Below are 23,247 nucleotides of genomic sequence, written 5' to 3'. Positions count from 1 at the left end.
GAGGGCAAATTTATCTTTCCCGTTTCCCCGATTAGCTTATTCTATTGTGTTCTTTTTTTAAAAAATGCACAAATGGTTATTATTGGCATTGGACTGGCTTGGCTTGGCTCCAAAAGGAAAGGAAATTCCAGGCTCCCCTTTTTTTTTGTCCTTGACAGCTCGCTATTCTGGGAAGGCAGCAGTGAAGAGATGGCCTCTTGCTCTTCCTGCCTGCCCCAGAAGCCTCAGCCAAGCCAGCCTCTCCTGAGGGCCCACCTGGACGGCTCGGCAGGTGAAGTGGGATTTGGTGTTCTTGGTTCTGTGGCAGAGAAGGCCAAGTCCTCCTGGGCACAAAAGAGCTGGCTGGAGTGCCTTTCTCCAAGAGAGTCTGCCACACTCCCATAAAAGCCAGACAGGACCTTTTGGTATTCCAAAAAGTGGGGGCCTGGGTCACTCTTTAACCCGAGATGCGACACCTTGGGGCGTATGCAAGGGCCTAAGTTGACCAACTTGCTGTTCTGTGTGTGGCAGCTACAAGGAGGGCAGGTGGCCCCAGGGACTCATGCAGAGATGCAACGGGCCGCCTCTTTCGTGGGTGGGGGGCTCTGGGCTCTCACAGCAGCAACCTGGTCAGCCTGGCCCACAGCCAGGGATTGAAATGGCCTCCTTGTTTTCAACTCCTCCAGAAGCCAAGGGCCTTGCCAGCTTTAGGTGACGGTCGGAGTGAGTTGCTGGGGTGTTCATGTGCTGGGGCAGGAAGCAGAAATAAACTCCGTGCTTGCAGTTGGATAGGAGTTTGGGCAGTGGGGCGTAGTGGTTTGAGTGTCAGCCCGGACCTGGGAGGCCAGTGTTCAAAAAACCTCTCGGCCATGAAGCTGGGGGCCCCTAGGGTCACTGCTTCTCTCAGCCCAGCCTACCTCACGGGTGGTTGTGAGGATAAAATGGGAAGGAAGGAAACGATGCATGCCACCTTGAATTCCTAAAAAGTAAAAAGCTGGGGTATAAATGCAATAAAAACACAGCCTGTTCCTGTTTCTTTCCCAGGCAGTTCAGCTGGCACAGGAGAGCTACCCATTGGTGGATGGGGTCTCTCACCCAAGACAAGGCCATTTCACAGAATTTAAGTTGGAAAGGGTCTCCAGGGTCATCTAGTCCAACCCCCTGCAATGAAAGAATTTGTCCCACAATTCTGTTTCCAGGCAGGCCAGGTGCCCCTGCGCCGCTCCTAAGGCATAAAGCAGGGATCCCCAAACTAACTAAGGCCCGGGGGCCGGATGCGGCCCAATCGCCTTCTAAATCCGGCCCGCGGATGGTCCGGGAATCAGCATGTTTTTAAATGAGTAGAATGTATCCTTTTATTTATAATGCATCTCTGGGTTATTTGTGGGGCCTGCCTGTTGTTTTTACATGAGTAGAATGTGTCCTTTTATTTAAAATGCATCTCTGGGTTATTTGTGGGGCATAGGAATTCATTCATATTTTTTTTTCAAAATATAGTCCGGCCCCCCACAAGGTCTGAGGGACAGTGGAGCGGGCCCCCTGCTGAAAAAGTTTGCTGACCCCTGGCATAAAGGCATGAGCCCGCCTCATGTCTGACCCCTGCAGCTGGTACTCAGGGGGGTATACTGCGCCTGCACAAAGAGGCTCCACAGCTATCGTGCCCAATGGCAGTTGCTAAAGGTCCCATCTGTATCCACAAGGTCTTCTGGCTCCTGGTCCGTTTGGTTCCGGTTGGAGCTTTGGAAAGCGGTTCCTCCTCCTGGCCAGCTCAGCGTGGCCGGAAGCACTCTGGCCCAGCCGGCCGCAGAAGCACTGCCTTCCCGCAAAGCCCCTCGCGCACCCCCCCAGCTGGCACAATGTAGACCTTTCCATCCGCTGCCCGCTTGGGGCTGAAGTCAGTCAACTGCCCGTTGCTGGCCTCCACCTGGGAATAGTGCCAGAGCTGGTAGCGGCCGCTCTTGCCCTGCTTGGAGAGCAAATAGGTCTCTGCTGCGGGAGAGTCCAGCGAGAGGGTTGAGGCCATGGCTGGGGTGGCATGGAAGAGGCCTCGGATCTCCTCGTCCTCCTGACAGGCGGCCAGCTGGACACTGCTGTCCTCCAGACCCAGCAGAGCTCCTGGGTAGAAGGAGGGAAAAGAGAGAGGTCTATGAAGGTGACCTGGGTGCAACTGTTTGGACAGCCCTGGTCCTGAACTGGCAGCCTTTGGATCGCAGGGAACCCATTGAGCTGGCACTTGGGTCTGCTTTGCACTCAAAGAACGGCCAAGGAAGGGGTGCCGAAATCCCAAGGGCGCAGAAAAGACTATTTATGTATGCGACCACAGCTGCTCAGATGCTATTGGCCCAGAGATGGAAAGTCCGTACCAAAGAAGAATGGCAGATTAAGTTGATGGTTTATGCCAAAATGGCAAAAATGACCGGAAGAATCAGAAATCAGGAAGACCAAAATTTTAATGAGGAGTGGGGGGATTTATAATTTGTCTTAAAAACCATTGTAAACAGCTAAAATCGTTAGTAGGATTGAAATAACACTTGTAGTTTAATGTTGAATTTTGGACATAATGAAGATGTAAAAGATCTGGATTATCATAAAAGATGCAGGAGGAAATGATTAACAATAGGACCCACAAAGGGGAGGAGGGAAGTCCAGGAGATTCTTTGGAAACTTGTTTTTATGTTGTATGTTGGGTAATTGACTGTAAAGCTTTAATGTGAAAAACCAAATAATTTTTTTTTTTAAAAAAAACCACCCCAAAAAGTACGGCCAAAGAACTCAAGATGGTGTACATCGTTCTCTCTGCTCCATTAATCCCCAACAATAAACTTGTGAGGTAGACCAGGCTGAGAGACTGTGACTGGCTCTCAAAGTCACACCCAGGGAGCTTCGTGGGCGGGATTTGAACCCTGGTCTCTCCCAGAGTCCTAGTCTGGCACTTCAAGCACTACTGGCTTCACCATGGTGGATTTTGCATCTATTTATGCCACAGAATGCCAGACTGTGCTTGTGTCAGAAAGTGATGCCCACCCCACCCCATGAAAAATGTAAGGAGTGCAAGAGAAAAAAGCTGGTTTTGAGCTATGAGTGCACAAGTAATTAGGTTATAATATTGTGGTTACAATCTGATAGACAGAAGACAGCACACAGCAGAAGGGGAGAAACAACAACTCCATGGAAAAAGGGGCGAGACGTCAACAACAAAAAGGAGAAAAGACGTATTTGTGTTTTGACTGTATATACGATAAAACTGTTGAAACTTAGAACTACAAAAAAAGAGGGCTGTGCTTGAAGCATTTGCTTTAAAGCTAGAGCAACATAAGGGTCCCAGGCAGGGGATGGTTTGAGAGGTTGCAGGAAAAAGTTGTTGGTGCAGATTGGGGAGTCATATGCCCTGGAATTGAGCATTGAGCAATTGAGTGCAAGCAGTGGCCTGGGAAGAGGGAGGCCCAAGGCACACAGCACCAGCCTGGGCACTGCTGCCCCCTCCTGGGCAGTGCCCTGCCTTGCCAGCAGAGCCATTTCCCTCCTCTGGAGCCTTGGAGGAGAGGGAGAAGCCAGGCACAGGCTGCCTTCCTGTGAGGAGTTACTGTGAACTGGAGAACGTACCCGAGGCAATGGCCCAGTGAGCCTTGTAGCCCCTCCGGAGGCAGGGCTCGTGGTTGGAGTCTTCGTCGTAGCTGCGCTGGATGTTAAGGTCTGGGTGAAGAGAGTCTTGTTCACCTGGGCAGAGCAGAGGAGGGCAAGCAGGGCTGCTCGGGGCACCTGTCTCGCCAGAGAAGCCTAGGCGGAAGAGGGCCTGGCAGAAGGGCAACCCCTGGGACAAGGCAGACCTAGCCTTGGACCAGCTCATCTGAGCCTAGAACAAGCTTGTTTTCTGCTGCTACACTCTAGTATCCAGATCAAGGGAAGGCATAGTCCTGCTCTCTTCTGCCTTGAACAGATCCCACCTGGAGTCCTGTGTCCAGTTCTGGGCACCAGTTTAAGGAGGTGATTGACAAGCTGGAATGAGATGATTAAGGGTCCAGAAGCCAAGCATTATGAGGAACGGTTGAAGGAGCTGGGTATGTTTAGCCCATACCTGCCAAGTTGCTGTCGAAGAAATAAGGGAGCGGGCGGAAGTAGCAGACCGGAAATAGTGCTGCCGCCATTTTGGAACTGGGCGGAGCATGCTCAAAAGTGACTTTTGATGCTGTTTTGCCCAGTTCCAAAATGGCCGCCGCGCCAGAATAAAGCGGGGAAAAACAAAAAAATCAGTTTTTTCAGCTAGGAACAGCTGGAAAAACGGGGATTTCCCGGGGAATATGGGAGACTTGGCAGCTATGGTTTAGCCTAGAAAAGAGGAGATGGAGAGGAGATATGAGAGCCATCTTCAAATACCTTAAGGGCTGTCGCATGGAAGATGGATCAAGCTTGTTTTCTCCTGCTCTGGAGGGTAGGAATTGAACCATTGGCTTCAAGTTACAAGAAAGGAGATTCCGACTAAACATCAGGAGGAACTTGACATCAGTAAGAGCTGTTTGACAGTGGAATGGACTCCCTTGGAAAGCAGTGGACTCTCCTTCCTTGGAAGTTTTTGAGCAAAGGTTGTGTGTCCATCTGTCATGGATTGCAGGGGGTTGGACTAAATGACCCCTTCAGATTTTACAATTCAGATTTTACAATTCTGCAGATAGAGAGGTTATTAAGCGGAGATCAGATGAGCCAATGTCAGGGATTCCTGTATTGTAGAGGGTTGGACTAGATGACCCTGGGGGGTCCCCTCCAACCCTACCATTCTGTGAAGAAAGCAAACATGAAACATTCTGTGAAGAAAGCTCCCCATATCCCTCCCCTTTTCCACCAGGAAGGATACGGTATCAACACAGGGAAGCCTTGGCTAAGGTGATTAAGAATCCTTCGGTAGTTTTCTCCCCCCAGGCCTCCAGAGAGCAGCTCCGCCTGGCAGGGGAACACCTCCTCAGCTAGCTTGGACATGTTGGCAGCTGGAGCAAGCAGACCAAAAGGGCAAGGGAGGAGTTGGTGGGGCTGGGGTGCTTCCAGAGCAGCATCTAGGCAGGCCCCCCCACCCCCACCCCCACCCTGCCACTCACGTCTCTGCCAGGCTCATGCAGGGGGATGAAACGGATCACAAGGCAAAATGTTTCCAGTTTGGGCAGCGGTGTCTGCCATTCCCCTTCTTGGCGACCCACCTGAGAACATTTCCCCCTGGGCTGTGTAGCCTCTCTCCAAAGCCACCTGAACAATTGTCTCCAGGGAAACAGCCTTGGGGGGAGAGAGCAGCGCCCCAGCCATCCACAAGGCCACCAGGCCACATCTGGAGGAGGAGGAGAAGAAGAAAGACCGCTGTACTAAAATCTGAGACCTACTTTTTTTAAAAGCCTTTTGCAATCTGAGAAATGTATACAAGCTGAAACTATTACTTAAGAACATATGAAGAGGCTGCTGGATCAGGCCAAGGGGGCTCCATCTAGTCCAGCAACCTCTTCTCACGTTGGTCAGCCATATGCCCCTTGTGGGAAGGAAGGCCACAAGCAGGATCTCAGCACAAGAGCAGCCCCCTCTCCTCCTGCAATTTCATAGAATCATAGAATCATAGAGTTGGAAGAGACCACAAGGGCCATCCAGTCCAACCCCCTGCCAAGCAGGAAACACCATCAAAGCATTCCTGACAGATGGCTGTCAAGCCTCTGCTTAAAGACCTCCAAAGAAGGAGACTCCACCACACTCCTTGGCAGCAAATTCCACTGCCGAACAGCTCTTACTGTCAGGAAGTTCTTCCTAATGTTTAGGTGGAATTTTCTTTCTTCCAGCAACTAGTATTCAGATTAATTGTTGCCTCCGACAGTGGAGGGCAGAGCAGAGCCAACCTGGCTAGGAACCATTGATTGCCATGAATTTGTCCAATTCTCTTTTAAAGCCATCCAAGTTGGGGGCCATCACTGCCTCCTGTGTGTTGCATGAAGAAATACTTTGTTTTATCTGACCTGAATCTTCCAACGCTCAACTTCATCAGATGTCCACAAATTTCAGTGTGATGAAAGAGGGAGAAAAACCATTTCTCTATCCACTTTCTGCATGCCTGCATTTCATAAACTTCTCTCGCGTTGCCTCCTGCTGGCCTTTTCCCTAAACTGAAAAGTTTATAGCACTTGCTTCTTGCTTTCCTAGCCCTGCCCGTGATGGTGAGAGGGGGAAGGAGCAAGGCAGTGCCTGAACACCCCACCCTCTTGACATCTGGGACCCTCAGGGTTCCTTACAACTCTACAGTTCTAAGAACTGGCTCAGTTAGCACTGCCCCCTGACTGGACCAGGCAAGGACTTGGACGCTTGCTTTCACACAAAGAAAACTGTACTTTCAGTGCAGCTATGAAATATACACAATCCTGAAACATACCATCAAAAAGCAGAGGGCTGGGACCCAGGTTCAAGCCGCTTCTCCAGTCTGAGAAGCTACAGAGCCCTCTACTTCACAGGGCTATTATGGGGATAAAACACCATTTTGTGCTCCTTGGAGGAAGGGTGAACTATTAACATAATTCAAGAATGCATGAAAAGGTATGGAGTAGCTGTGCAGCATAGTTCAAACTCCCACCTCCTCAGCAGGTTGCTACTTCACAGTTTCCTTTTGTAGTAAAGAATAAATCCCATACTCACTGGGGACCTTCTTGGATTAAGGAAGACACGGGGTGGTTGAAAAGGAGCCACTTCAAATGCATGCTGAAGCTGGAAAAGAGAGAGAGAGTCAGTCTCTTAAGAGCCACTTAGGGGCCGGCGCAACATTAGCAGCACTTTCGCCCCCTGCATAATTAACAAGGCTCTCCTCCCCAAACACTTAATAGGAGCAATCTAGGGAAGTTGCCTCTTGGGGGTGGTGGTGCTCCGTGGCTTACAGGAAATGGAAATGGCAGCAATGCGAAATTGGAGCCCTAATGAGACAAAATGGACCACATTAAAAGGCAAGCATCTTCTTTCCAAGCAGAGAGAACTTTTTGGAAGTAGAACATTTCAGTGGCACGTTGCAAATGAAACCATCACAGATGCACACCCCTAATCAAGCATTAAGAAAAATTGACTGGGGAAATGGCACAAGGTCACAAGAGCTTCTCTTTTGTCCAAGCTGCTCACACCAAATATAGATGCTGCAGGTTCAGGCTGATGGCTGCAAAGCCAATCTGCCATTTTTGAAGCCAAAAAACACAGGTAGTGGAAGAGGATACCGTGAACATGACACAGTACCAACTGCCCCTCTGAGCAATGAAGCTTGTAGGCATCATAGACATCACAACATCTCAACCAATAGTGCCAGGGTTATTAAGCCTACTGGAAATCCTTGCCAAGTGGATTCAGTATGAAGAAGCTTGACTAGATTCTACGAAATTCTACAATTCTGTGATTCTAGAAATCACACAATCCTAAGCTTTTAAGAAAGCATATGGTGCAATTTGCATTTCCGTATTTTCAATGAAACCTAGGAATGTAGACAAACTGCCTCTGGACCCAGACATTCCATAAGAACAGGCATCCCCAAACTCAGCCCTCCAGATGTTTTGGGACTTTATCATCTCTGACCACTGGTCCTGTTAGCTAGGGGTGACGGGAGTTGTAGCTGAGTTTGGGGGTGCCTGCATATGAACATAAGAGTCTGGCTGCTGGATCAGGCCAGCATCCTGTTCTCACAGTGGCCAACCAGATGACTCTTTGGGGAAGCCCCCAAGCAGGGCCTGAGCACCAGCGCAACTCTCCCCTCCTGCAGTTTCGGAAGCATTGCTGCCTGCAAGGAGCCATCTGCAGACAGCCTCTCCTCCTCCATGCATGTGTCTTATCTTACGTGAAACCACTGCCATCCAAGACGTTTTCACAAGGACTATGGCATGGGCAAGATTCTGATGATGATGATAATGATAATAGTACCCCACTCCTCTGACTGGGTGGCAGCTGCCCCCCTCCTTCCTCCGAGACAAGGAGAGAGAGAGCAGCACTCTGGGCAGCACCGCAGAGGCCTGAAAAGCGCCCCTCCTGACCCCCACTGAGAGGCAGGGATGCCCTCCCTCCCACAACCCCCCACAGGCGCTCCCCACCTGGTCCTCCGGCGCCTCAGGAGCTCCCGAACACCGTCCTGGTCCCCAGGGTCCACTTGCTCCAGCGCAGCCTTGAGGAGCTGAGCCCCACATAGCCTGGGAGGAGGCGGTGGGGGAGGAGGGGGTGGGGGAGGGGGCAAGGGTGCTGCTGCAGCCCCCTGGGGTGCTCTGGACATGCTTCTGCTTAACAGGGGCCTGAGAGGCCTTTAGCATTAGGAGGGTCCATGGATGAAACTTCCCCCAAGGAAAGAGGGGTCACAGGTCAACGCAGGTCAAAGGTCAGGCCGGTCTCTGAAGTTGAAATCTGGGCATGGGGGCAATGCGAGGGTCGCTCTCCGTGACGCCTATTCTCACCGCCGCCTCTTCCCTCGCCCGGCTTGTGTGCTATTACGTCATCAACAGGCGACAACGCCTCTCCGTCCCCCAAATGCCCGCCTTTTACTTCAACAAATCAGTGAATAAGGACTATGGGACCGGGGTGACTAGCAGGCTGTCTGGCCCTATCGGCGGACGTGGAAGGAGCGCCCAATCAGAACCTTCTGTATGGAAAGGGGCGGGGGCTGGAGCGAGACCGCCTCGTCGTTAGGGGGCGGGGAAGCCCTCAGGCAACCTCTGATTGGGTAGCGCGGCGCCCAAGAGACGAAACGCCGTTACGCGGCTTGCTGATTGGGGAGTCCGAACTGGGAGGCGTGGCTTGGTTCCGCGCGCCGGGGAGGACAAGGCGTCTTTCTTTCTCCTCGTCGGCTGCCGTCTGCGCTGGGCCTGCGTTGAATCGGTGAGGCATCGGGCGTCGGGGGGGCCATCGGGGCGGGAGGCGACGCGGAGCCGGGAATGGCGGGCCGGGCCTTCCTGGCGGCAGCGCGGTTTTTGTCCTGCCGCCCATTTTTCGATGCCGGCAGCGAGCGGAGGCGCCTCAACATCCGGGTATTTTCCCTGCTTGCTCCGCTTGCCTTAACATCCGGGGCTTTCGGCCTGTGCCTGATCCAGCAGCCAAGCTCTTCTTCGGTCAATGTGGAACCTCCAGGTCCAGCGGCAGTCCTATCTGGATTGCCAGGTTCTTTGGAGCATTTGGCCCCTGGGAGAAGAGGAGGCTGGGCTACATCATCACCACCATCATTTTATTTGTATGCTGCCTTTCCATAGTTAAAACAATGCTCAAGGCGGCTTACAATATGAAAAGATTTATATAATTACAAATATAGCAAAGTAGTCATAAAAATTTAAAAAAACCATTAAAAACTACATAACCAAACTGAACAATTTCCACATAAAAATAAAGATACAAAAAGTTAATACCGGTAATATAAGTTAATATCAGTAACAACGGCAAAAACTTACAACAAAACTTCTCCCACAATACCCCAATCCTTGCTGGGCAGCAGCCACAGGAGCAGTCCTTATGAAGGCTGTCAGGCCCCGCCCTGGGCAGCATGGCCCCCCTTGGCCTGATCCACCAATATATTCTTATGTTCTTATCTCCCTCTTTCCTGTGTATTGGAGCCAAATTTTCACTAATCCAGGCTTAGAGCCTGGATCCCTATAACTGCTGCCTCATCTGGAGTAGAAAGCTGTTTTGCCTTATTCAGGAGGGTCTGCATTAATGCTTTGTGAGAAAGTGTTCCAGCTTTTTTGGGTGGGGGCAGACTTTCCAGCAGCTGTGTCTACTTTTGCATAAGTGTCTCTATTGTTCAGAAATGTGTCCCATTTCTTCCTGTTCTGACAAGTTTCGTTTTGCCCCTCCAGAGTCTGCTGTTGATGTTGTGGTCACGATGGCTGTCCCCGAAACGCGGCCCAATCACACCATCTACATTAACAATCTCAACGAGAAAATCAAGAAAGATGGTGAGAGGCTGTTTATTCCTCCTTTGTTTCTTACCAGCTCACATCTCAGATACTGTCCCAATTTCCTTAATTTTGCGCAGAGAAGGTTGGAGTGCTTTTGGCTCCCAACGTCCCTCTGTAGCACAGGGCATATTTTGAGTGTTGTGAGTGCCCATTACAGTATGTAAATTGGCAGAGTGCGGGTTCCAGATGTTCGTTTTGGCCATTTTTAATTGCAATTCTGCTTGGACCTTATGACCACCGCAGCACCTCTGGTGCAGTTGTGCTATCTTCGAAGAATGTACAGTGGAGCCTCAGGTGACGTTGCCTCCGGTTTACGTCACCCTCGGCTTGCGACCGGCGCAAACCCGGAAGTGCAGGAATGGGTTACTTCCAGGTTTGCGCATGTGCAGATGCACTAAATCGCACATGCGCAGACGCAACACTTTGGATTGCGTCATTTTTGGATTGCAGCGGGGGCTCCGGAACAGATCCCCGCCATAAGCCGAGGTTCCACTGTAAAACAAAATAACGGAACTTATTTGCTGAATGCCCACTGCTGGTCCCATGCTGTGCAGACTTATATAAACCAAATCAGCACTTTGAACTTAGGCAGTCAGCAGCCAAAGTTGGCGCAGCTGCATCAGCCGCTTTGAATGAGCCGCACATAGAGGTAGCTGGTCTGAGGTCGCCAAGCTGCATTTGGTTGGCCTCCAAATTTGCCACAGGGCAAGTGAGGGTTGAGGCTCATATCAGACTTCCCTCAATTTATAAATGGCTGGTTCTACAATCACACCCTAGAGGTCTGGCCCCTCTGATTCTTCGAGACCAATTTCAGTCCGGCTGGCAGTTTGAGTTCCAGGCCACTCTCCGGAAACTGGGCTTCTCACCCCAAGCCCTATTGGCCATGGGCATAGACCCAAGCGAGATCCGAGGTCAGACAAAGAATTGTGGACACGGAGAGACAGCTGGACAGCATGAGGTCCCTGGATTTCAATATAGCTGAAAATGAGAAATACGTTGCTGCCCTAGCAGCGTATCTCTTTTACCTTGAATCCAGAAACTCAAGAAGAGCCTTCACGCTCGCCCGAAGCTCAGCATTGCCCTCGCCAGTGTTGTTAGGCTCCTTTGGAAAGATCCCATACGAGCAGAGACTCTGCTCCTGCCCATTGGGGGAAGTAGGCAGCCCCGAACATCTATTTTTTAGATGCCCTCTGTTCGATAAGGCACGCAGAGATACCATCGCCCCCACTCTGGAGAAGTAGAACATTTCAGTGGCACGTTGCATTTCTGTGTACCCGCCAGCAGAAGACTTTCCCCAAGGAGGCTTGCTTGGCACCGACTCTGCCCTCCTTCCAGCACCAAGGAAAGACTTTTATATTCTCCAGGGTGCTTGGACAGGTTTCCTGGGGTCAAAGTGTAACCATGTGTTCTCTCCCCCCCCCCACTCTATGTCTGCTCCCCCCCCCCTCTTTAGAGCTGAAGAAATCCCTCTATGCCATTTTCTCCCAGTTTGGCCAGATCCTCGACATCCTGGTCTCCCGCAGCCTGAAAATGCGGGGACAGGCCTTTGTCATCTTCAAGGAGGTCAGCAGCGCAACCAACGCCTTGCGCTCCATGCAGGGCTTCCCCTTTTACGACAAGCCCATGGTAAGTGGGGTGATGCCGCCTTCTTTGCTCCTTGGCGAAGCGGGAACGGCCCACCTAGGTTGAGACTTTAAAGGTTTTCTTGCAGCCTCCTTAGCATTTGGAGGTCCTCCTCCGTTTTGGGTTCTAGCAGGCCTGGTTACGGTGTCTGCAGCGTGCGTTTTTCTCCCTGGCAAACCAAGCGCTCCTCTTTCCACCCTCAGAGAATCCAGTATGCCAAATCTGACTCTGACATCATCGCCAAGATGAAGGGCACGTTTGTGGAGCGGGACCGCAAGCGAGAGAAACGGAAGCCCAAAGGCCAGGAGGTGCCAGCCGTCAAGAAGCAGATCCCTGGGGGAGCAGCACCGGTGGCCCCTGCCGTCCAAGGCGCTGTGCCGGTGAGTATCCGGACCCGGGTGCCCACAAGGCGCTCTCCCTCCTTCCCATCTGCTGGGCCTGGGGCGGGGCAGTAATATCTGTCTTGCATGATCTCTCTAGATCAGGGGTGCTCAAACTTCTTTCAAAGAGGGCCAGATTTGATTAATGTGTGAGGGCCGGCCAAAGTTGTTGAGCATTTTTTTAGGATTGAATTGAAGTTATTGAGCTTTTTAGGATTTGACCCCAGTAAATAAACTGCCAAGGCGGACTTTGGACATGCCTGCTCTAGATGGTTCCTGTTTCAGTCTACTCGTTGGAGACCCTTTTCCCAGTTGGGCTATCCTACCACAGGGTGATGGGGCTGATAGCAGAGCTTGGGGGCATATATCCTTCAGAGAAAGCACAATTTGCAAATGTAAAGAGATTCTGGTTGCAGCTTTCTGAGTCAGACCTTGGGCCTCTGGGTTAGCCCTCCTTCCTGCTGTGATCCTACTGCTCCCTCTGTCCTTTCAGTGGGTTGAACCGAGCAGAGAGGGGGCTCCTGGGAAGTCTTTCTTTTGGCCCTAGAGCATTTGCAGTTTGTCACCCGTGTGTTTTCTCTCTCTGCCTCTGTAGGGCATGCCGCCCATGAACCAGGCCCCTCGTATGATGCACCACATTCCAGGCCAGCCGCCCTACATGCCCCCTCCGGGAATGATGCCTCCCCCCGGCATGGCACCTGGCTCCATCCCCCCGGGGGCGATGCCACCGCAACAGATGCTGCCTGGACAGATGGCTCCAGCCCAGCCAGTGAGTGGGGAAGGGGAGAGGACTGCGCAAGGCAGGGTGGGGCAGAACCACAATGCAGAACCCACTGGTTTGGGCCTGTGAAGTTGTGGGTGAGATTGGAGCAGGGTGGGGCATCGGCCAGAAAGGCCTAGCCATACCTGGGGGGGGGGGCAACCTGCCTCCCCTGCACTGAGGGCTCAGGGTTTCTTGGAGTTTTCAGCATGCCTTGATCTTTCTGCCTGTTTGCAGCTGTCCGAGAATCCTCCGAATCACATCTTGTTCCTCACCAACTTGCCGGAAGAGACGAACGAATTAATGCTCTCCATGCTTTTCAATCAGTAAGTACCTGGGTGTTTCTTGCCACTAGGAGGGCCAGGTGGAAGTTTCTGATCTGTGGTGCTCTCTGGGGAAGGCAAAGCTGGGACCACCAGGGGAAGGTTTGCTCGGTAGTTGTGACAGTTGTGTTGTGGGTCGTCTTCAGTTAACCACACCAGATCTGTTAAGACAGCTTTAGTTGATTAAAGCAGCAGCTGCTGGGGAACCCACAAAAGCTCTGCTGCTGAGCCAGAATTCCTTCCTGCTCACCGTGCCCACATATACCCGCCCCCCCAAAAAAACCATTTCCCCAGGCCCCTAAGCAACACTTCCAGGTCCCATCTCTATCTCATCATTCCTTCCTCCGCCTCCATCTTTGCCCTTGGATTGGCGTCTGCCCTGGTCTTCCATTTCCATGTTGCCTCCCTTTCTCTCCACTTTGCACCCTCTGGTTCCCATGTTGGGGTTAAGCCTTCAGCTCCTCTCGCTTCCCCTCCTCCAGGTTCCCAGGCTTCAAGGAAGTGCGTCTGGTTCCCGGGCGCCACGACATTGCCTTTGTGGAGTTTGACAACGAGGTTCAGGCTGGAGCCGCCCGTGACGCTCTCCAGGGATTCAAGATCACGCAGAACAATGCCATGAAGATCTCCTTTGCTAAGAAGTGATGCCTCTGCCGTCCCTGGGCAACTCTCCTCCTGCCCTTTCTAGTTGGTGCCTGTGAAATGGTTTTTTTTGTGGGGGGGCGGCTGTTCTGTTCTGCGAGGTAAGTGGTGTGTGTGCATGAAAGCGAGAGGGAGCCCAGCAGCACGAAAGGCAGCACCCAGATCTTGTTGTTCCTGAGCCAAGAGACCCAGACAAGCTGCCCCTGGCTACTCTTGGGGACTTGGATGTGTGTGTGTGTGTGTGTGTGTGTGTACACAGGCGGCTGGGGATAGTAGCCGACTCCTTGCAAAAGCATTGTACCCAGGGTCTGACGGCCAGACATTGCACCTGGAGCTTTTCTGTTTTGCAATAAAACAACCACCGGTTTATTTTTCACCTTGGACTTTGGCTCTTATTAACTGGAGACTCCTGGGTCGTCTTCTTTGGAGGGGGCTGCACACCGTATTTCCACGCACAATCAGCCTTGCTAAGAGCGCACTGACTATTACTGGCCTGTCCTCCCAAATGGACCAAAGTTAGTCACAGAAACTTAGAGGAGATTCTTAACACATAATGGGCAAGTAGCTATGTGGGTGTTCTAGCAGCCTCACCTGTATCTTTGTAGGCATAAGAACTCTTCTCCAGCAGCCAAGTTGGGGCCACTGTCTTATTTATTGCAATCACATCCCACTTTTTTCCCCATGGAGCAAAGGTGGCATATACATCATTCTCCTCCCTCCACGTTCAATCCCCACAACAGCCCTGCGAAGGAGGCTAGTCCGAGAGCTGTCGTGACTGGCTCGAGGTCGTCCAGTGAGTTTCCTGGCCAAGTGAGGCATTTGAACCCTGATCTTCCAGGTCGTGGTCCCACACCCTAACCCAACACACCAGCTTCCTTTTGCTCTTGCCTCTTGCCTTGGAGGTGGCCAAGGAGCTGGCATGAGTTTCAATAGCCAGCTGTGGGCATTCTTGGGAAGGTGCGTGCACACGGAGAGAGGGGGGCTTAATATTAGGGCTCCCTCTCTACGCCAGGCCTGTGGTCCCTCAGCAAGCATGGCCTTGCCTCACTCTGCATCAAGTGCTCCTTATGCCCGGGGAGAGAGTGCATTTTGTTTGGGGGACAAGCTCAGCAGAAACTCACAGTGAGTAAGTTTACTTCTGAAGTTGGGTATATGGGGCGGGGGCGGGGGGGGGCTTGCTTGGTCAACCTGAGCAGCTATGCTTTCCATAATTTCAGTGGATAAAATAAATCGGGGGTAACTTGCTGCACCCTTCAGGACAGAGACTCCGTAGCCAACGGATCATCTGCATTGTCTTGTTAAAAGCTGTTGTGTAGTCCTCTGTCCTGGGCGGCTAAAGCCTGGCTCCCTTCCAGGCCCTGTTTTGCTCCTTTTCCTGCCCTCCCGAGAAAGGAGGGCAGCACACAAGGTAGTCTGTGTGTGGACAGGGAGCCCTTTTCTTCCAGGGCTGGCCTGTTCTGCCGTCTGCTTCCTGTTTAGACAGGCAGCAGCCCCAGATCGGATCCATCACTTGCTGCGTTTATTTGAAGCCTTACAAAGTTGTGCAGCTGGCAGAAAATTAGATTCAGAGTTCTTGGCTGGCTGTATCAGGCTTCTGAAATCCAGGAGAAGGGGAAGGCAGTGTGAAGATATGAGATACGTAGGTATTCCCGCAACACTATCCCCTTCCATCTCTGGGGGCTGGATCCTTACTCCTGAGAAACTGGAGCGTTAGTGGAAGTTTCATGACATCAGGGCAACTCAGCCAGCAGGGGAGGGTGGAGCTGGCAGGCTTCAGCCAATGATGCCGCCTGGGCAAACCTAGGCTACAAACAGTGCCCTCTTGTCCCCCGTCTGGGTGGCTGACCAGTTTCTCCATCAGATAAACCTCTGAGGCTGTGTGTCCGGCCAATCTGCAGAAATGGGGGGTCCTGCTTGGGGCATCTTCGGGGCCTCCCTTCTCCTTGGGGCCCTTTGGGGACTTGCGTGGGGTGGCCAGCAGATGGGCAAGCTCGCGGACAAGAAGCTGTGTGCCGACGCCGAATGCGACCGTGAGTCCCCTTGCCTCTTTGTTGTGGAAGATTGCGGGGGGGGGGAGGAAGAGGTCCCTGTCATCCAGCCAGGGGCCTCTAGGAAGCACAGCGAGATGGGGAAAAAGGGTGCCCCATGATTTGTTCCCAGCAGCCAGAAGTTTGGAACAGGAAAACCCAGGAGGGGAGAGGGTTTGGATTCTGCTTGCTGTTAATATCTTGTTGGCCACTAAAGAAGCCCCTTTTGGCCTGACCCTGCAGGTACTGAGCTGGAAAAAGGACAATCAAACCATTGGGGGCCAGAATACCATCTCTATCTGGGAGTGGACAGTGTGTTGGGCTTCTTTACAAAAGTGCATGGGGTACAGAAATAATTTTTGCTCCTCTCCCCTAATACGAAGGCTGTCTCTGCATAGCAGTTGGGGGGCAGAAATGAGGAAAGCGGTGCTGTTGCCCTCCTGCCCTCTGTGTTTCCATTTTTAAAAAAAGGTTAATTGATGCTTATTCAAAGATATATAAAAAATCATACACATTAGAATGTGTCTTTTTATAAGGCACTGAAATAAGACATTTAATCTAGGAAAAAACAGGCAGAAAGGAGAAAAAGAGAAAGCAAAAGAAGAGGAAATAATGAAGATAAAAAGACGTCTGGTTCTCTGTTCTGCAGCAAAATACAGTCTTCACTCATTAACATTCAACCATTTTATCTTCTATAAACCCAGAATTTCTTCAAATGCAGATATTACAAGTTAGTTGTCTCTTTCATGCAAAAAGTCCATAAGAGGTTTCCAGTCCTTAAGAATTGTCAAAATTTACTTTTCTCTAATGTGTCCTGCATGTTTACTACTAAGCACCAGGGAGGACTTTCTGAGGGTAAGAGCTGTTCGAAAGCAGAACGGACAACCTCGCAAGGCGGCCAACTCTCCTTCGTTGGGGCTTTTTAAGCAGAGGCCGGAGGCCGGGGATTCCTGCATTGCAGGGACTCGCTGACCCACAGGGTCCCTTCCCACAGTAGGATGGTTTTAGTGGCTTACAATAGTTCTCCACCCCATTTTATCCTCACAACAACCCTGTAGGGTAGGTTTGGCTGTGAGAAACGTAGTCGCAGGGTCACCCAGGGAGCTTGACCCTGGTGGATTCAAACTCTTAGAAATGACACCCTGCCTACTCCCCACAAGGAGTGAGGATGCTTCACTTCGCTTGGGGCAGAGAGCCTTTCCAAAGCCATGGGGGGAGAGACTTGTGACTTCCCACTTCCTCCAGTTGCAAAGGATTCCGTCGTTCGGTTTTACATTCCACTATAGGGACAACTTAAAAAAAATAGCTCCTGAGCTTTGGTTTTCCTCTTCCCTCGCAGTCCTTATTTCCTTGCATGCCATTGTGTTTTTTTGATACATTGTAGGCCTGTGGGGCAGAGACTGCCTTGTTGTGATTGTGGGTAAGCTGACTCCCTGGGAGCCTCTGTGCCTGAAGAGAGGGGTACACATGCTCCGATGTGGGCATGGCTTTGTGTGGGGAAGGAGAGGACAACCCTTCCCCAGACGCATCACATGGGTGCCATGTTCCTTTGGGATGGCAGAATCTAAGGCGGCCCCCTGTGCTTCTCTCCCCCCATCCCCATCGCAGATCCCATCTCCATCGCGGTTGCTCTCCACGACTACATTGCCCCCGACTGCCGCTTCATCCACATCCAGAGGGGCCAAGTGGTCTACGTCTTCTCCAAGCTGAAGGGCCGCGGGCGACTCTTTTGGGGAGGCAGCGTGAGTAGCTGCCAGGGGGTGCCAGTTGGCTGTCAGATCGCGGCGTAGCAGGGGGTTGGGCTAGATGGCCCCCAGGGAACCTGAAAACTGGGAAGCAGTGAGCATGTCCTGCTTTGTCCCAGCTCCTGAGTTCCCAGAGCGGATCCTGATCCTTCCCCTAGCTGTCACCTTCCTGTTCCTTCTCCATGTGATGGGACTGAGGAGAAGCTGGTTGTGTTCCTGCCTCTGAAACAGGCAATAAACAGGCAATAAATAGGGGATGATCTCAGAGAAGGCAGTTAATTTGTAAGGTAAAGGTGTGAACCGTATAGTGTGAACCTGCCTTACACGTACCACATAATACCCACTCCAAACTTTTAGTGGCCTTTGGAACTCCCTGCCTATTGATACCGGGCTGGCGCCTTCGCTGAACTTTTTTGGGCACCTGCTAATAACATCATTTTGTTTAGAAAGTGCTTGCGAGTTAAAATCTGCTATTAAACCTATAGTTATTTTTTTAATCGGTTCAGAAGCCTTAAGTTATCACTAAGGAAAATCAACAACAATAATAGATTCAGGTAGGTAGCTGTGTTGGTCTGAATAAGTGTGCATGCACACGAAAGCTTAGCTGGTCGGCGGTTCGAATCCCCGCGATGGGGTGAGCTCCCGTTGCTCGGTCCCAGCTCCTGCCAACCTAGCAGTTCGAAAGCACGTCAAAGTGCAAGTAGGTAAATAGGTACCGCTTCGGCGGGAAGGTAAACGGCGTTGCCATGTGCTGCTCTGGTTCTCCAGAAGCGGCTTTGTCATGCTGGCCACATGACCTGGAAGCTGTACGCCAGCTCCCTTGGCCAGTAAAGCCAGATGAGCACCGCAACCCCAGCGTCATCTGCGATTGGACCTAATGGTCAGGGGTCCCTTACCCTTTACCTTTAAGGTGCTACTGGACAATTTTTTTATTTATAACAACAATAATCTTATTGTTTTGTAAACCGATTTCTGGTTTAATCAAGTGCTGTATAAATTTGATGAAAGAGCAAATAATTAAATCGCATAAAGATTCCCTGGGAGAGGGAAGCTGGCACTTCCCGCAATGGCCAGCAGAGGGAGCCCCTTCTATGGGGAAAACAGACCCAGGTGTGTCCTGCTCCCCCCCTTTTCTTTTTCTTTTTTTTTGCACAGGTGCAAGGAGACTATTATGGGGAGCACCCGGCCCGCCTGGGCTACTTCCCCAGCTCCGTCGTCCAGGAGAACCAGTACCTGAAGCCAGGCAAGGTGGAAGTGAAGACTGACGTAAGTTTGGGATGACGGGGGTGGGGTTGGGGGGGAGGGGGCGTGCTGGGGAGAGCTCCCCCTTTCCCATCCCTGACCCCCTTTCCCTGCCTCCTTTCCTTGTCTGCTGGGCTATGCGATGCGAAAAGCATCGGGCGGGAGAGCAGCCCCGTACCATGTGGGGCAGGTTGGGAGAATTGCATTTTGGGGTTCCCTGGCTAGGAGGAGCAACCTTCGTTTCTTTCAGAAATGGGACTTCTACTGCCAGTGACTCAAGCAGACCGGATTCGGTGACGCCCCAGCTCTCGTTCCCGGAGACCACGCCAGCCTTGCAGGATAGGGCGCCCGGGAGTCTCACGCCTGCTCTGCCTAGTTCTCGCTAGATGCTGCTGCTCTTCCTACGTGGGCCTTGCAGCGGGGTGGGGGCTGCATCCTGCAGCTGCCCCAGGTGTAGATAAAGAGGGGGCTTCCATTGACACAACTGACCCCTTCCGCCCTTGAAATAAAGCGCTTTCTGAGCAAAACCCGTACTGATGTTTTTGATCTTGAGAACCGAACAGCACATAAAAGCCTACTGGGTATGGCCAATAGCCCTTCTAGGCTAGCATCCGATTCTAGGAAACCAGCAATCAGGATTCAAACACAGGAGCAATATTCTCCCCTCCTGCAGTTTCCAGCAACTTGGGTTCAGAAGCATGGCTGCCTCCAAAGAATAGCGATCCTGTCTAGTCGCCATCCCTAGCCCTCACGTCCTGTGTGAATTTGTCCCATGCTCTTCTAAAGCCATCCAAGTTGGTGGCCCTTTGCTGCCTCCTGGGGGAGGGAGTTCCACAGGTTAACATAGCAGCAAGGGATGGCTACCAACATGGATGGCTCCTGAATCCCCGTTGCTCCCGTGTTCAGATCCTGCTTGCTGCTTTCCCTAAACGGGTGTCAGGTTGGCTGTGAGTCTCATCAGCCAGTTCTTCTGTTCTGATGCCCTTGGGAGTCCGCCGACAGTCGTTGCCCTCTGCTCATGCTCGGAAGCGCTCTTCCACCTGGAGTGCTGCATGCTCCGCGGTCACATCAGGTTGTGGGGCTGAGTCTCCGAAGTGAGCTGCGAACACAGAGTTGAGCATGGGCAGGTGCCAAGCGAGCCCATTCTGCCTCCCCAGCCAAGCCCTGGGAATGTAGGTCGACAGCTCTCTTTCCCTGCTTGGCATTTTGCCTCTCCTCCGCAGCCTGGCAGAGCTCCTGCCCCCCCAGGCTCCAGCCGCCACTGTGACCCAGTTCCTGGGCCTTGGCAGAAGGCCTGCGTCACACCTGCTGCCCCAATGCCCCCCCCCCAATGCCAGCACAACCGGGATGAGGCTGGAGCCAGTTTCTCAGGTGGTTGTGCCATGGCCCCATCCGGCTAGCATTGCCCCTGCCCCTGCAGCCTGGCTGGGATGCCCCCGCACCCCACTGCCTCTGGGGTGAGGGGGTCCAGAGGCTCCCTTCTCCTCCCTGCCCGCCCTTGCTCCAGCCCCACTCAGTTTTCCAGAGATCGCTATCAGCTCCGCAAGCTGACTCACGGGAGCAAAGTCCGTGGCGCCACGGGATTAACGGGAGCAGGAGGCTGGCGGTTGGCCTTTGAACCAGAGGGGGACCCGGGGCAGTAAGGGGGGGTCTGGTCATATGCCAGAGGGACAAAAACATTGTGGGGGGGAGGGCAGACGATGCCAAGGTCTCTGGTTTCTCTGTCCTGGCACAGGGATGCGGAGCAGAGAGCGGTGTGCATTTATTGAGTGGAGAAAAAAGCAGAAACACAAAGGAAACAATAACAAGAGAAAAGGCCGATGATAAAATAACAATAGACTTAAAATAGATTGAAACTCGTGTCAGCTTTCTAAATCTCAGGGCAGAGGCTTGTTTTTAGCAGGGGCCGGAAAAAGTGCAGTGAAAGCGTTTGCCCGGTGTCAAGAGGCAGGGAGTTCCACAATGCACAAATGTGGAAGGGGCATTGTGTGGCACCTGTGCCAGCTTTGCAGATTGGAGCAGTTGAGGGGCACACATGGAAGAAGGGGGTCTCTGAGGGAAACTGGTTTGCACGACTCAACCGAGGAGAAAAACCTTACCGGTGCTCAGGCCGACAAGACCTGCACCGTCGTCAAAGTGGCTTGCCAACGTCTCTGTTGACTATTTTAGCTTGCCAGAGCGGCAGCCATCACCTGCACCCGCAATCCCCTCGAGTAGAGGTGTCCCCCACACCTTTTGGGTGCCAGGAGCACAGACATGGATGGCGCACAATACCCATTTCACAGGAAGAAGTGGGGAGGCTCACCGAGATAAAACGCAGGCACACACACCAGCAGGCAGCAACTCCAACCAGCTCCCCCTTCCCACATGCCAATCCTGTGATTGCTGCATTGCCGGGGGGGGTTGGACTAGATGATCCTGGGTGTCCCTTCCAACTCTGCAGTTCTGCGATTCTCTAACCCACTCTCATTTAAACAAAAAAGAGGAGGGTCAGGGGTTATTGGCTGTTGCAAGGGTCTGCGGTCTCCCTCATCCTCCCACTGCCCTCCTGGGGGGCAGAGCTTGGGGGGGGTCTTCCTAGGGAGAAGAGATGTGGGTCAGCTCAAGGAGGCTTGGGTCTCGAGTTCCATTTCCGGTAGCCGGCAGGAGGGAGTTCTCCTTTCGTTCAGAGCATTGCACTCTCTGAGTGTCCGATTTACCTAGGCAGTTCCAGGTAGGGCTGGGAGGAGCTGTGGGATGGAAACGGCGAGGACTAGGAAGCTGGAGCTGCTCCGAGCCTGTTTGCCCTGGCCTGCACACCCAGCTGCTCCCAGTTTCTCCAGCGCATGGAAAAAACACACCCTTAGCTGTGCCCATGACCTGACTGCCTTCAGAGAAGGAACCTGGAGCCAAACGCTTTCGAATGTGCCCTAGCTGGCTCCTCGCAACACCCCTGAAAGGCAGGCCCCCATCTCTCCTTCCTGCTGAGTGGGGCTGCCCCAGGTCGTAGAACAGAATCATAGGATGGCAGAGTCGGAAGGGACCCCCAAGGCTCATCTAGTCCAACCCCAAACAGATACCCTCCCACTGAGCTAGGACTGTCCAAAAACCTGGCTGAGGGAACAAGCAGCCTTTCTTATTTGGGCATATCTACTAAATTGGGAATGGCTGATACGCAGGGGTCAGCAACCTTTTTCAGCCGTGGGCCGGTCCACTGTCCCTCAGACCATGTGGTGGGCCAGACTATATTTTTTTTGGGGGGGGGGGATGAACGAATTCCTATGCCCCACAAATAACCCAGAGATGCATTTTAAATAAAAGCACACATTCTACTCATGTAAAAACATGCTGATTCCCAGACCATCCACGGGCCGGATTGAGAAGGCGATTGGGCCACATCCGGCCCACAGGCCTTAGGTTGCCTACCCCGGCTGATAGGGTGGCAGAAAGGAGGTTCTCCCCTCCCTGCACCTCACGGTACTCCTCTGGCTGCCTGGGCCTCAGAGGTGGAAGACCCCGAATGAGCTGGTGCCAATTGCCCCCCCCCAACCCCTGGACAGACAGAGTTTGGCTCATCCGGGTCCAAGGTTGGCACCTGTGATAGAGGCACCTTCTCGTTCTGTGGCTGAGGAGCAGCTGGAAGAGGAGGAGGAGGTGGCTGGTACCCCTCTTTTGAGGGACCCACCCGCCCGGGCTGCCTCCCTTGACGGGGCACATGCGAGGGACCGGACGGAGGTCTTGTCTGCCTCGGCATCTGGGTCAGACCCACTTTCAGGGCCGAGGTGCCAATGTCCTCGGCTGGCCGGCTGGGTCCACCCTCCTTTCTTCTCTTGCTGCCGGCCAAACCTGTTTGGCAGGATCCGGGAGCGCAGGCGGCGCCAGGGCCAGGCGAGTGCCCCCCCCCCACGCGGAAGAAGGCGCCTGTGCTCAGAACAGGAACCTGCTGGATCAGGACAGTGCCCCCCTCCCGGTCCAGCCTCCTGTTCTCACAGGGGCCCCAAGGGGGAGCACCAATCCAAGCGCAAGAACGCATCAGGGGAAGCCCAGGGTCAAAAATTAAGCTGGGAAGGCAGAGCAGAGCCCTCCTGACTGGGAGCCCTTCAAAGGCTTCTTCTCTTCCTCCATTAATTTGCCCATTCCTCTTTCAAAGCCATCAAAGTCCCCCGGCCCCGGCCTCCTGTGGGAGGGAGTTCCACCGTTTAACTCTGCGAGGCATGAAGAAGTCCGTGCTTCAATTTATCCCGAATCTTCCAATCTTCCCAATAAGATTGTAACCCGGCTTGGCCAAGGCTGGTGTGAACTCTGGGGGAAAGGGCCACGTCCAGCCTTGCAGGGGGAGGCGTTGGCGCCAGGGGGTCGTGTACAAAGTGCTTTGGACCGGAGGACCTCCTGCCCCCCCCCAGCCTCCCGCTTCCCAATTTCCAGTAACGCCTCGGGTGTTTCCTGTTTTCGCTGGGATGCGCCGTCCCGGGCGGGGGGTGCTTTTCCCGGCTACTGTCTGATGCGCAAAGCAGGAAGATCCTCCCCCCCCCCACCCCCAGAAAGAAACACATTGTCACAGGAAGGACGTGTTTTCCATTTCAGAGAGACAAAGCAGGGAATGGGAGGGGTGCGGGGGGGGGGCAGAGAG

General features: G+C 52.8%; 4 protein-coding genes across 4 annotated transcripts in view; 3 read left to right on the top strand and 1 right to left on the bottom strand.

Annotated features, from left to right (window-relative positions):
- The window catches only part of EGLN2 (egl-9 family hypoxia inducible factor 2), a 189,675-nt gene that overhangs the window by 123,179 nt on the left and 43,249 nt on the right, over nucleotides 1–23,247 (top strand). The gene's annotated exons all lie outside the window — the stretch shown is intronic.
- ACTMAP (actin maturation protease) lies at nucleotides 474–8,435 on the bottom strand. Its single transcript, XM_035121021.2, has 6 exons — nucleotides 8,055–8,435; nucleotides 6,631–6,699; nucleotides 5,166–5,290; nucleotides 4,829–4,958; nucleotides 3,583–3,653; nucleotides 474–2,094 (listed from the first exon to the last, which is right to left on the bottom strand). Exons 1-6 carry the CDS (start codon nucleotides 8,228–8,230, stop codon nucleotides 1,748–1,750), a joined length of 918 nt encoding a protein of 305 aa, XP_034976912.2. The 5' UTR covers nucleotides 8,231–8,435; the 3' UTR covers nucleotides 474–1,747.
- On the top strand, nucleotides 8,731–14,005 carry SNRPA (small nuclear ribonucleoprotein polypeptide A). The gene is made up of 7 exons (XM_035117347.2): nucleotides 8,731–8,829; nucleotides 9,798–9,896; nucleotides 11,353–11,525; nucleotides 11,726–11,902; nucleotides 12,498–12,671; nucleotides 12,900–12,988; nucleotides 13,468–14,005. Exons 2-7 carry the CDS (start codon nucleotides 9,824–9,826, stop codon nucleotides 13,625–13,627), a joined length of 846 nt encoding a protein of 281 aa, XP_034973238.1. The 5' UTR covers nucleotides 8,731–8,829; nucleotides 9,798–9,823; the 3' UTR covers nucleotides 13,628–14,005.
- MIA (MIA SH3 domain containing) lies at nucleotides 14,916–19,384 on the top strand. The gene is made up of 4 exons (XM_035117345.2): nucleotides 14,916–15,654; nucleotides 17,260–17,393; nucleotides 18,552–18,662; nucleotides 18,889–19,384. The coding sequence occupies exons 1-4, from the start codon at nucleotides 15,525–15,527 to the stop codon at nucleotides 18,910–18,912; spliced, it is 399 nt and encodes a 132-aa protein (XP_034973236.1). The 5' UTR covers nucleotides 14,916–15,524; the 3' UTR covers nucleotides 18,913–19,384.

The sequence above is a fragment of the Zootoca vivipara genome, chromosome 6, assembly GCF_963506605.1.
Source record: "Zootoca vivipara chromosome 6, rZooViv1.1, whole genome shotgun sequence".
In the NCBI taxonomy this organism is placed as follows: domain Eukaryota; kingdom Metazoa; phylum Chordata; class Lepidosauria; order Squamata; family Lacertidae; genus Zootoca; species Zootoca vivipara.
Note: the sequence above shows the minus strand (reverse complement) of the source record. Positions and strands in the feature narration are given on the sequence as shown.

Bases quoted from the DNA above. Each gene is read 5' to 3' on its own strand.
- ACTMAP (XM_035121021.2), bottom strand. From the start codon at position 8,230: ATGTCCAGAGCACCCCAGGGGGCTGCAGCAGCACCCTTGCCCCCTCCC. The intron at 4,959-5,165 runs GTGGGTCGCCAA...TGCTTGCTCCAG, and splicing joins CCAGGGGGAAATGTTCTCAG to CTGCCAACATGTCCAAGCTA. The intron at 3,654-4,828 runs GTATCCTTCCTG...CATCCAGCGCAG, and splicing joins GGCTTCCCTGTGTTGATACC to CTACGACGAAGACTCCAACC.
- SNRPA (XM_035117347.2), top strand. From the start codon at position 9,824: ATGGCTGTCCCCGAAACGCGGCCCAATCACACCATCTACATTAACAAT. The intron at 9,897-11,352 runs GTGAGAGGCTGT...CCCCCTCTTTAG, and splicing joins CGAGAAAATCAAGAAAGATG to AGCTGAAGAAATCCCTCTAT. The intron at 11,526-11,725 runs GTAAGTGGGGTG...TTCCACCCTCAG, and splicing joins CCTTTTACGACAAGCCCATG to AGAATCCAGTATGCCAAATC.
- MIA (XM_035117345.2), top strand. From the start codon at position 15,525: ATGGGGGGTCCTGCTTGGGGCATCTTCGGGGCCTCCCTTCTCCTTGGG. The intron at 15,655-17,259 runs GTGAGTCCCCTT...TCCCCATCGCAG, and splicing joins TGCCGACGCCGAATGCGACC to ATCCCATCTCCATCGCGGTT. The intron at 17,394-18,551 runs GTGAGTAGCTGC...TTTTTTGCACAG, and splicing joins GACTCTTTTGGGGAGGCAGC to GTGCAAGGAGACTATTATGG.